Genomic DNA, 13,008 nt, shown 5'->3' on the forward strand with positions numbered 1-13,008 from the left:
AGGCACAAGTTCTTTAAAAAAATCTGACCACGGTTTTTTGAAGCAACTAACGACTTGGAGTGTTTTAATATTCGGAAGTCATATACTGAGCACCCAAAAATTCATACAAACTTACTAGCCACTTTTGAAAAGTATGGCATATTATATGCATAGGTGTGTGTACACACACACACACACACACACACACACACACACACGGCTTCCCTTAAACTAACAAGACACGTGTTGAAGACAGAATGTAACAGAATCAGTACAGCAATACAGTTATAAATGAAATGATTGATCCTATTAGCCATGAAAACAAAAGAATACAACTTACAATAGTGCACAAAAGGGAGCCACAGTTTGTCAGTAATATCTATTGTTTTCCCAGCTGATACATATCTGTCACAGATAATAAAGACAATATAAAGACAACTATAAGAGAAAGTGGAGGCTTGAGACCTGCTCCCTTTATCAAAAAGGTAAAGAGAAGGGAAATGGAGCTTTTCATCAGTTGGCCAGTGTTCTGAATTCAGGCTGAATGTTGTTACCTTCCAACGGCTCTCTGGTAGCCCATGTGAAAGGTTCTGGTGGTCTAGATCTGGTCCTAGTTTAGGATGTTACATGGAAGAGGGCCCAGAGATGAGGGTGTGAGAAAGACAGAAAACGGGCTGGTTAGTCTTGCAGCTTGGACAGAATGAAGTAGGGGACCAGAAAGAGATGAGAGGATGGTATATGGCTACATTAGCATCAGTACACATGGATAATGAGTGGCACATTCACATTTAGTGCTGTTCCCTAACCGGTGATGCCAAAACATGAATGGTATGCTGGTTCCACTGGAACAAAGAGTAGTCCCAGTAAAATTCCAGCAAAATTTCCTGCATTTACCTTAAAATATTGTAATTGTTAGCTGGGCAGTTTTCAAATTCCTACAGCATGCCAGGTTATCGTGCTCAATAATGAACTCACCCTCTGTGGTGAGCATTGCTGAAGGGTGTCTGTGCAGGACTACCTTTTTAACGTATTGGCAGGCATGCAGGCTGGGGTGGGTATATGCCATAGCTCAGAACATTGAATGAAATCATCAATAAATCTAACATCAAGAGTAATGCATTTTTACCACTAACCTTCTGTAACTTGTATTTTATCAACCTTGATCACCATCTCCAAAGAATAAAGGTATTCTTGCTGCCGAGAGTTAGAAACAATCTTTTGAGGGGATGAGGGTGGAGGGGATGGGAAAGCAAAACCAAAACAAAGCAATCTAATTCTAAGGCTGCATTCCCCAGCAGTTTAGAAATAGCAGGAATAAACACAGTTTAAAACACACCACTATAATTCTAAACCAACTAGCAGAGAAGCAGCCTTACCTTTCTTGGGACTTGTGAAGTAACACCATGCCTTCCTAATATGCTGTGTTCTACTCTTCCCAGGATCAAATTCAATCCATATACTGTGGAAAAGAATTCCCAAAGTCCACCCATGCAATAACTTAGTACAATGGCTACTGATATAGCACTTGGTGCCTTTTAATTGCAGCAGCAGAAGATTTCTCTTGCTACACAATTCTTAAGTTCACTAAGAGAAATGCATTTGAATAGAGTACGCTACAAAACTATTACCCAGGCATATGTACTAGTAAGCGCTAGAGGAAGCCACACCTTTCTAGATTTCCTTTCACTCACTATGCTTATATTTTGAAACTTATGAACACCAAACATGAAAAACCTACTCTGAGTAATCCATTGTTTGTTAAACTGGATAATGCCAGTGGCCTTTGGGCCCGAAAAGTCAGGGGACTGTCTGTCTAATGTCTGTTTTTAATATGAACCCAATTTTTTTTCCTGTTTAGTATAATTTTATACTGGGTGGACATATTTAGGGCCTGAATGGTTTGACAGTAATGATTAATACTGTGCATTAGGAGATTCCAGTGAAAGTATTCAGGAGCACGCTGTGCAGTTTGGTTCTCATCAGATGGTCAGGCCTACAGGCCTATTAAAAACAGCAGGAGAGCTGCAGACTTAATCACAGAGGCTGGGCCCATGGAGGGAGGAAGAGAGATAAAAAAAAAAAAACCCAAAAAGCCCAGAAGAAATAGAGACTGAATCGAATGATAGAGCAGAGGTATGTGAAAATGCAGCTCAAATCGCACCCAAAACAACAATAAAAATTAGGAGAGAGAGAAAGAATGAAGATTTAAAAAACAAAGGAGGAGAATTATTTTAAATATAGAAACTGCCTTCATACCCAAAGCAGGTAACATTGCAAGAGTACACTGAAAAAAATAATACAATAATACCAGCACTATGGACGAGAAAGTAATTTTAAAACCAAACTGCAAAAATCCTTAAAAGATTAAATAAAAGCAAACGGGGAAAAAAAGGGTGAGCTGATGGAGGGACCCAAGCGTGGAAATGCTAACAATAAATGCTTGATGTGATTGCAAGCACTGAGAGAATGTTTGAAAGCAGATTTCTGAAGAGAAATCAGCTAAGAAATCAAGTCTGAGGAGCAGGAAACCCCTCTGCTGTACGTAGCCCCAATCCAGTCCCAGTTAAGTCACTGTGAGTTTGGTCCTTGGTTTAAATTGGACCAGGAACGGGTTCTATGCCCCTTTCTGATGCCTGCTGTGAGCAAGGTGGCAGCAACCTTCTGAAATACTAAGTCATGCTGCTCAGTGTGTAGGTGGTTACTAGCCGGGACGAGGGGTTTGTAGCAATCTGTGTGACGAAACAGGCAGCTTGCTGTATTTCATACCAGTTTGAGCTTTTGCAGGGGATGAGTATTTATTCTTAGATATGATGGGTTGCAATAATTAAGCCTGGCGGTCACGAATGTAGAGCTACGTCTGATAGGCACAAGGACAATATTCTGGCAGAGGGATGTTGGTGTTTTTGCCTCTCCAGTTATTTGGGTAGCCAACTGCACAGGGGAGTCCCAAAGGACCCCAAAGCCGCAGAGCAATTGACCAATCTGAAGGCATGTGCTCTCAATAAGGATGTCGGTACTCTGAAGCACTTCCCTCTTTTTTCACCAACATCATCTCTGCTGGTGCTGATTTTGGCTCACCACTGGAAAGCTAGCAGGGAGCGTTTGATCTAAAGGAGATGCACAGCGTTGGGTGTCCCCTGCACACTGTTGGTGCTTCAGCCTGTATTATTTCACCAGCTCTTTCAAAGACTTCAGAGAGATGCAGAACAATATAGGGGAGATGACTGGGCCTTGTGGCGAGGTGAGGTGAGGACCTTGCAAGTGGAGGAACGGGCGCCCATAACAGCTGGGTTTGACCCAAGAGGAAGTACTTGAACCATGTCAGGTTGTTTCTGTTCTGCCTTGCAGCTTCTAGGACGCGAGACAGGAATACGGGCTGATCCGCGGTATCTAATGCTGCACAGAGGCTCTATCAGATGCTGTAGATACCTCCTAGTTATACACCAGGCTGTTATTCCTAATATTCCTTCCCTCTCCCTGGCGTTGGCATCTTTCAGATATTTATGATCTTTTATATCTTACCAGTCATCACTTAGCCAGCTCTTTTACTCTTTTTAATTATTCAGTCACACCAGCCCTGTGATTTGAGAGCCCAAATGTGGAACTGATCTACTTTGATAATTAGACTCTGCATTGAACTTTTTGAGCCTTCTTGGCCAGGTAAATAGGAACATATTCTCCATGGATTTCACTGGGCAGTGATGTGCTTGCACACAGTGAATTGCAGGAGCAGGGCCAAAGGCTTCAGTTATCTTAAATGTAACCCCATACATAAATCTTTCCAGGATCGGGGCCTATATGAAAGATCATTTCACCGACCACTGAAGTGCAATTTGATCAAACTGTGTAAAGATTTGTTCCTGAAACCTGCCCTTGCATGAAGTAGCGATTTTGGCCCTTCAACAAGGCATGTGTATTTATTCCATTATTTGGAGCCCAGTCTGTCAAAGCATAAAATGGCAGTTTATATGTCTGTCTCAGGAGAAACATAATATTCACCAAAGAAGTAAAGTCCTCACAACTGACTCAAATCCCAGGACATTCCCAGGCAGCCTAATCCTGATGGCAAACCCCGGTGCTTACTTCACATCCCTCAGCACTGGAAAAGGAGCCTTGGAGCCATAAAAGATGTCAGCTCAGAGCTAGTAAGGGACATTAAGGCTCCGGCTAGAAAAGATATACCTCGGAACGTGGCCTCTGCTCCAGCTGTCAAGAAACACCTCGCCTGTGACTGCAGCTGTTTCGTCCCCTACTGGCGGAAGGAGGGTCAGTGGGACGGAAGGGGTAGTCGCTGGAGGACTGTCAGTGTCAGCAGGAGGCAGCTCCAAGCCCATGCTCACATTTCAGGCACTGCTTCAGAATTACATAGATGCTGTGGGAAATTTAGCTTGTGTACTGTACAGGCAAGACATAAAATATGTACATGCTAAGTATAAGAATTAGACTTTTGGCCCGTGGGACCAAGTGTGCAAGGGAAGCAGATTAACGGGTTATGACACCCTTTATGGGGCCAGTTGGCCCATTAAAAAGTCACACGTTACTCACCTGGTCTGCTATAAAGCAGAAGACACGCTAGCAAGGAAGGCTGCATTTTCAGTATATTTTAAGGGATACCAGAAGGAGGATTCCTAAGGCCTTAAAGAGAGTGACCAAGACTTCTAAGAGTGAGTGCCTGAAGCTAGGCATCTAACTCCATGCACGATAAAGGCACTGAAAGAAATGGCCTAATTTTCAATAGGGCTGAATGCCGGGCAGCTCCTGGTGAAGCTAATGGGAGCTGCTGGGTAATTAGCACCTTTGAAAATAAGCCCCCTTTATTAAAGTGTTTACCAATTTAGAAGTTTACCTTTAGGCACCCAGGGTGCGCCTGTGTGCTATGCTGACAGAGATGGAGACCTTTGTACCCTCCCAGCTCTGGGCTGCTGCCGGGCCGGAAATGGCCCCCAGTGTAACTGGGGGCTGTGTTGAGTTGCAGCAGCTCAATATGAGCTGCCAGTGGGCAGCAGCACTAGGCAGAATCACCCTAGCACCATCCATTAGGGGCCCCATCCCTTAACATCCCCTATGTCTTGCAGAAGGGGCCTGGTAGAACAGCCTGTAGTTGTCTCACTTAGTTCCTGCACCAGGGGAATTGTCCTCTAGCTGGATCAGGGGCGTTTGTGGTCTCTTTATGCTGACATAAAGTGCAGTAGTGGGAGCGTGAGTTCCACCCTCCATTTTTAAAATCTTGGCTCATTACTTTACGTTTACAGTCTTATTGTCAGGTCAGCTGGACAACCATACGGTAAGAATTGGTTGTCGGGTAGAATATTCCCCCCCAGTAAATTCTGGAAACCTATAGTTCTATAGAAAGGTAAAAGGGGGATAAAGAAAGCTGCCCTCTCTTTCTGTGTTTGCTCACAGCTCGAGGCTGTCCCCAAACCAGGATCCTGACTTGGAAACATGCCAAAAGAGCTTTTTACTAACTGGAGGCAGTAATTTAAAAAGAAATATTTAGGCCGATGCAAATGTGAGAGGAGGACATTTTTTCAGGACTCCCATCCAGCTCTTTCTTATGGCAACCGCCTCCCCCATACAATATTCTTCCCTGGTCCTCCAACTCCCATACTCCAATATACACAGCCAGCTTCATATACTGCAGTAAAATGGAGCGAGCTGGAAGTGCCTAAATTCTACACCATAACCACCCACTAGAGGGCACACTTTGGCAAACCAGTGCACTATGATATGTTGATATATTCTGGTTTTCAGTTCACATTCAAAACAATGAATATAACAACTGTTGTAATTGTTCTTTAAAAAATAAACACTGGGTAAAAAGAAAAACAAATCGAAAATAGGAAGGCTCATTTAAAAGGTCTTTGACATCCTGTCCACTATGCCTGATGTATATTATGCTATATTTCACTTCCTGTTCATGGTTCACTTCCTCTCCAGGGGTTATTTCTTTGTTGTATGTGGTAACAAAGTGATAAGTGGCTTTTATTGTGTAGTTAAATATGTGGGAACGTAGGATGCAAATAATGCATGGCACTGCTTGAAAAGAAGATTGTGAGGGGTTTTTGTTTTTTGTTTAAACTTGTGTTTATTTCATTGTTATTGAAACTACTGATTCTGTTCAAATTTATGCTGTCAAGAGGGGAAAATCTATAATTACTCATTTTTCTAGAACATTACAAGGCACGGAAGTAGCCAAAAATAAAACCAACAATATGGAACATATAGAAAACGAAAACTGGAACCATTAGGTATGTTCCCTGTTGCCTCTTATAGGCCAAAACTGTGATGACACAGACAAGGCTTCCTTGGCACTGCTTGTACCCAAACCTTAGAGCTTGTCTATTAAATCAATGAACCATGTAAGAAATGTATTTATATATAGGTTTCTCACTCAGTCTCCAACCCATTGAACACAATGGAAGTTTGCCTGTGTAAGGACGGTTACCATTTGTAATTAATTAAGGAGCATGTTTACATATAACTCCTAGTACTGTTTAATGAGAGTCACGAATAAACAATAAAGTGTAAGCTCCACATTATGTCCAGTTACACTGGAAGTCAGGGGAGTTACTCCAGATTTCAGCAGTGTGCCAGAATTTGCTCCAGGCATCGACAGCATTTGAAGAGCTCATTGGCTCTTTCTTTTAAGTACATTCCAACTGTAGATTCAGGTTCTACTGAGAGAAAATCCGGGTCCAGTCAGTCTCGGGGAATGGTTCAGGTGAGGTCCTGTTTAATCCAATTCAGTTTGCCCATCACTAAGAAAGATTCCTGCAGACATATTAATAGCTAAGATAAGGTAAAAATAAGATACTGTAAACACTATTCCATCTCCCAGTTTGTTATTTTTGGAGCTAATTTTCAGAATTTTATATATACATTTTTTCTCTCATGCACACAATAATAAAGAAAGTTCTAAACAGAGCCAAGAATGTCTCCCTTCGAGGGGACCCCACCAGCATTTTGAGTTGCACATTCCCAGAAGAGCACAGAGAGGGGCTTAGTAACTTGCTCACAGTAGAAGTGATTTTTTTTTTTAAGACTTGCGGAAAAAAGGGAGTGTGACTTGGGCCTGATTTCAAACTGAAATAAGGATAGAAACACCATATTTTCTGGAGTAAATGGTACATTAATTGTGGAGAACATGGTCTTATGACTTTATTATTATCTTTTATAGTTTGCCTGTTGACCTCAGAGGCAATCATCATCTCCTGTACTGCAAAGCAATAAACTACAACTACTAAATTGGCACCCTGTGTCTGGCAGTCTCTGCAAAGAGGCCAAGGATTGCATGGACTCTAGGATATGGGCAAACCTCCAAAGGTTCGGTTAGAATACACATTCAAAAGTTCAAATACTTTCCTGAAACTTATCCAGGCTAACTCAACATCTGGAGTCTTGTTTATTTTTTAATTTACAATTTATAAAGATGCACCCACCATAAGACCTCTGGGCATATATATAAAATAAAATGGAAACGAAAGCTTGGTGAACAGTGCAAACATTTTCTCTTGAATATTCAATCAAATTTTTAAATGAATTCACTTCTTCCATCCTGGTGCCCCTTGGGTCTTCATTTCACACCAATGTTTACCCAGTCAAATTTTATTGGCATGAAAATTGGGGCAAAGTGAATTTCAAAGCAGCATGTGAGTGTATTTATGGAAAATAAATGTTGCCTTCACACATTTGAATATCCAACCCGGAAGTGCTTGTTCTGTCATCCTATTGGGGAACAGAAACAATACCACATGACTTATCTAAACAACACAGCGGGGTTAGTGATTATAAAGGATCAAATTCTTGCAGGGAACTGTTTGCAATCAATCCATGTAGTTAAGAATATCCACCAAAACGTATTATCAAATTATTTCAAATTATATACATATATTCAAAGAATTCACAATCAGCTGTTGCCTATTTTATGAATAGAAAAAATATTAGTTATTGGCTCTGATCTAATAAAAATAGACATTTTGATCAAATTAACCCAGGATGAACTTTCCCCAGACACCACTTTAGAACCTTCTTCAGTTAAGAGCCTGAACAAACAGATGTAGCCTTCAAGATCAGCAAACTTGAGCTCTATTGGTTCAACATGGGGAGCTATTTCTAACATCAAGGGCTGACTATGAAACTGGTTTGGAAATCTCACAAGGACAGTTATTAAGCTCTAGACCTTTGGCTGGGCTCAAAATACAATGTGAACAGTCTTTGTTGTACTGTTTCAGCATATGTGGCCCTGGCTGGAATGGGTAGCCAAAAATTAAAAATAATGAGACAAAAAGTCTTCAAGACTTTTTTTGGTCTCAAAAGAGATAAGTTTCAACTTTCCTAAGAGTGTTAAGTGAAGGTTTGGGTCAGCTCTTATTTAATCTGATCCTCCAACACTTATGGAGAAGGAGTTCCCCTTTACACTTGAACTGGTCTCTATAGGTTAGGTTGAGGCTCTTTTTTTAGGGCAAGGTGGGGATGCTTGTAACTGCTGTGTGGGTAAATAGAGGACTTTTTCTTCTGACCTGTCACCTTTCACCAGTGCTAACTTCACTTTAAAAATTAAATCATCATTTAAAATGCAACAACATCAAAACTCCAAATAACAAAGCCTCTTAGGTGTTCAAAACCTCTTCTGAAAATGTCTGAATAACAATAAACCCCAAACAACAATTAATTCTTCTCCAGTGCACAGACCCAGTTCAGTAGCAAGTGCTAAAAATACAGCAACAAACGATGTGGCATGGAACTCTTTGAAAGTTTGCGACGCTGATTAAATAAATTAGACCTGAGTTGCTAAGATGAGAAGGACAGAAAGTTCAATACTGGCACAACAAGAGATTGCCAAGGCCTTGACTTGTTTAAGAGGAGCAAAATCCACCAAAAAGGGGAAAAAACAGAGCACGGTTTACCTGATTACTGAATTCCAGACCGTTACTATTATTAAAGCTGACAATATGATTTTCAAACCTAGCATAGCTGTGTGTTTTTCAGAGGAGTGGAAGAGAATGTCCACTTCCTGCATTGTATTCTCTGACTCTTGCCAAACACAGTCAGTACTGCACGTAGAAAAGGGACTGGGGCAGCATCTCCGTGCAGAGGAGAGGGGAGCAATAGAAGCAGCAACAGGCTCAAAGAAAGAAAACAGAGGCATTTGGCAACTGAGTGAGTTTTGACATAGCCACGGAGCTCGGCTGTCAGAACAGTCTAATTTGGGGTGTCCTAGAGATCTTTCATTCTCCCCACCCCACCGCTTCACCTTGCTAAATCATCTTCAAAGTCCTGACTTCGTGATGGTCTTCTCCATCTGAAATGAGATCCAGAAGTGATCAATGATGCTCTGAGCATTGTCCAGTGCTGGTCAGTGGACAATGGAGCTCACACCACCTCTGCCGCTCTGTGTATTTTTACTACACTCCACCCTGCAAGAATGAAGGTGCTGCCACAACTTGTTTAATTTAATTTGACCCTGCAAGCTGAGGGCTATTCCTTCTTAGCTCTCATGTGGACCTGTAGGGCGAGACATTTTATTTTTCACTAAAAAAAGGTTCATGTTGGAAAACTGAACATTTTAAAAAGAGGAGAAAAAAGCGCCCTACAATTAATTTGGGTCAATAACAAAACAAGTCATTGTCTAAAGGTACCAGGCTCCTCTGATATGTGCTAGATTAAAAAAAAAAACCCACCTTATCTGAATGTTACTGGGCTTTCAATATAAGTTCACAGCAATGTGAGCCTATACTTACAATAAGATTTACTAAAGCTTTTCCTTTTCAAGTAGATTCTGCATTGTAAAACCTAGTAGAATAATTCTTTTATTATACACAAATAAAATGCTTGGCTCTTTATGATGAGAATGAATGAGCCTGAGCACAAATATTCATATCCTACTGACTTCTCATAGCTCCAACCAGCTGTGGAAACTGGGAAAAGAATGCATGTTACTCTTCTGGGAGCATTTTTGTTGGTTTTGATTGGGTGCTTGAATCTGACTGACAGCAAGAGAATACAGGGACAGGACTTCTAAACACCCTACTGATATCTTCACATTATTTGGATTTGCAGGTTATCAGTGGGGCAGCAACTTCAGCTATGACCTCATTAACTAATGTGGCCCCATCAGCACCTTTCCACAGCCTTTATCACTCATCATGTGTCATAAAGCAGCCCGTTGACACCTCCTCCTGAACACTGGTTGTATCTTATCTCCTACAGGGATAGGACCCTAACCGGGAGACAGAGAGCATGTCTAGGAATGCTGCTAGGAGACAAGTTCACCAGCAGCAGCTGACAGAGGATGATTTCTCAAACAAACACTGAGTGGGAAATTAATGGGCTTTGGTTTGCCACTGACAATACTGAAGAGAAATACATTAACTTCTGACTGCTATAATTCAAGAATTATTACTGTAATTTCAGACTAGAGCTACTGGGACATTTCCATCACTCTGCATCCAGAATACGGCGGCTTTACTTTCCTATCCTTACCATTACATGAGGAAAGTCCAATATATTTAATTTGCAAAAATAGAGTCTTATTTGCGGGAACCTGGTGGCCTAACAATAGGCTCCCTCCCTTTTTTTTTTTTTTGAAGATTGTGGCAGTACTTTTGTCCTAATTTTTGTACATAAAAATATTTCGTTTGCATCTCTTAAATAGGACACGGGAGGAAAAAATCCACTCTAAACCACTAGCTCCCAAACAGCTGGATTGCAGAATAAAATGATGCCAGGACGTCTTACCTTGTTACACTTAGCAAGAATCTTGTTCCAAAAATGCTTTTTTAAAAGGTATATTTTGCAAGAAAAATTGCCCATTTAAGTGGCAGAAGCTGTGCATTCTCGTCTTGATGCACAAAGAGGACTCAGCGTGGAAGTGAGTCAAGCACTAGGATAGGGATGGCTTTATGTCACCAGCACATATATTTTCAGAGAGCAACAGTGAACAGCTCCCCCCCCGCCCCACCCCACAGACCCTTTTTCCCCCTCCAGAGCAACAAAGAGGCTTTGGGCATGAATATTAAAAAGAAAGTTGAATGGAACTGCTTTATGCTCATATAAAAAAGGCATGAAACAAGTTATTCAGAATTAAATGAAAGCGACTGGAACACAAACGCCAAGGGTGAATATGTTGGTCATCACTGGGATAAGTCACAATGGCCTGTAATAGGCAATGGCTGTAGAAAAGAATACACACCCTGACAAATCCCAATAAGAATAACACATTGCATGCCTTGTAATCTGGCCCTATTTGGAGCAACAAACAGGAAAGATGGTCTGGTGGTTACAGCACAGGACTGGGATGCATAGGATCTGGCTCCAGCTCCCAGATATGTCACAGACTTTCTTTGTGACCTTGGGCAAATCATATGATCTCTCAATGCCTCGGTTCCCCATCTATAAAATGGAGATAACAATCGTTCCTTTCTTCCACCCATGTCTGTTTAGACTGTAGGCTCTTTGGGGCAGGGACTGTTTCTGACTAGGTGTGTGTACATCACCTAGCACAATGAGGCCTTGATCTCATTTAGGGCTTTTAGGCACCTGCTGGGACATAGATAATAGTGCTATTATCAATGAGTGTCAGTTTCACTCTAAGGAGTGTTCCTGAGGCCTCTTTCCCTACATTCTCTTGGAAGGATGGTGAAGCCTTCAAAAGTTAGTAGCTATTCAAAATGTAAACTAACTGCCAAAGATCTTGGGCTGCCTCCACGTTAGACCCAAGAGCGCCAGATTTTGCAGCCTTTTTCTGCAGTGGAATGTTATTTTTTCGGTCTCTAATCCTTCTACACACCGTGGATCATAGCCATCTTTTGTAACTAATTGGGAACCTGGGATACGGTTCCTTCACTATCATCCCATATGTTCTATCCCAATGTAGCTATCTTTGTATGAGATTTCTTAGGGATTGCAGTGCCTGGCAAAAAAAATCTGATTTCTCTTTTGTCCTTGCCCTTGAAAGAGAACACCTGCTGCTAACTGACCACTAGTTGTCTTCCCATGCTTCTCTTTGTGTCATCCAGGGGGCAGATCACTGATAAGGGATGCAAAATGCTCTGTCCCTCAGAAGCCTGAGCGTACTGCCTTCCGTCATAATCCATTCCGGGACAACAGCAGTTAGAGCAGAATATAAACAAGTAATTTTAGCCTCTTTCCACCCAATAGAGCCTGATTTCTCCGTTCTAAGTGCATGTAGAGCTTAGGATATGAAACTCCTGAATTCTAGAATCAAGAGCCAGAGAGCGTAGAATCTTAGTAAATCTTAGGGGAATTGTGTACCAAAATATAGTTTCTGTGGCAGGATATATTTGGGGGTTTGGCTAAAGTTGCCAGTCTTATTTGTACAGCATCAGTAATGGGCTAGATAGTTCATAAATTAATGATCCTTTAACGGGGGAAATGAAATCCTTGTAGAGTCCTTGATAAATTCTCTCTGTGGCTCTTGAATGGAATATCATTTCTTCACAAATAATGATGTCTTTTTTACAGCTTTCAGACATGTGGAGTCATAAAAAGGAGTTTGTGTACAAATGCAATTTGTTCTTTTCAATGTGCAAAAAAATTTTTTTTAGGGCATCCCATTTCCTAACCACATATTTTGTAAGCTGTCTCACACTATAACTGAGAAAGAGCACCATGTGGAAGCTAAAGGCAGTAAAACTCACATGGTCTGACAATTTGGCTTCTGATACAAGCTACACAAAACCACTAGATCCCGTATTTTTCCTCTCTGATCCAAATTGTTCAGGGACCCTTGAGGCTAAAAGATCGCATGGAGTCTACACTGGGAGAAAGACTCTTCCCCCATGCCTTTTCCAGACCTTAAACCTGATCTTTTATTAAACCACATTAACCCAAACATCCTCCCTTTATTTCTCCCCTGCTGGGTAACACCATGTCAGAACACGAGCTGCCAGGAAAGCTCAGTGTCCTGCTGAAAGCTGTAAAGTAGTCTGACTAAATGCACAGAACAGAAAACATAAACACATTGGGCTGACATATTTCTCAGGGATTAAACTGATCAGGGACATCATT

At 41.4% G+C, this 13,008-nt stretch overlaps 1 protein-coding gene across 4 annotated transcripts in view; it reads right to left on the reverse strand.

Annotated features, from left to right (window-relative positions):
* Positions 1-13,008, reverse strand: part of PRDM16 (PR/SET domain 16) — a 424,846-nt gene that overhangs the window by 97,177 nt on the left and 314,661 nt on the right. Inside the window, exon 1 of one of the 4 annotated variants that reach the window (XM_034753223.1) lies at positions 1,356-1,484. The exons of the other annotated variants lie outside the window; for them this stretch is intronic. Within the exon in view, the coding sequence (XP_034609114.1) occupies positions 1,356-1,469 (114 nt within the window). The 5' untranslated portion in view covers positions 1,470-1,484. Of the gene's footprint in view, positions 1-1,355; positions 1,485-13,008 lie in introns of those variants that run through there. 4 annotated transcript variants of the gene reach the window in all.

Source organism: Trachemys scripta, chromosome 19 (genome assembly GCF_013100865.1).
Source record: "Trachemys scripta elegans isolate TJP31775 chromosome 19, CAS_Tse_1.0, whole genome shotgun sequence".
In the NCBI taxonomy this organism is placed as follows: Eukaryota; Metazoa; Chordata; order Testudines; family Emydidae; genus Trachemys; species Trachemys scripta.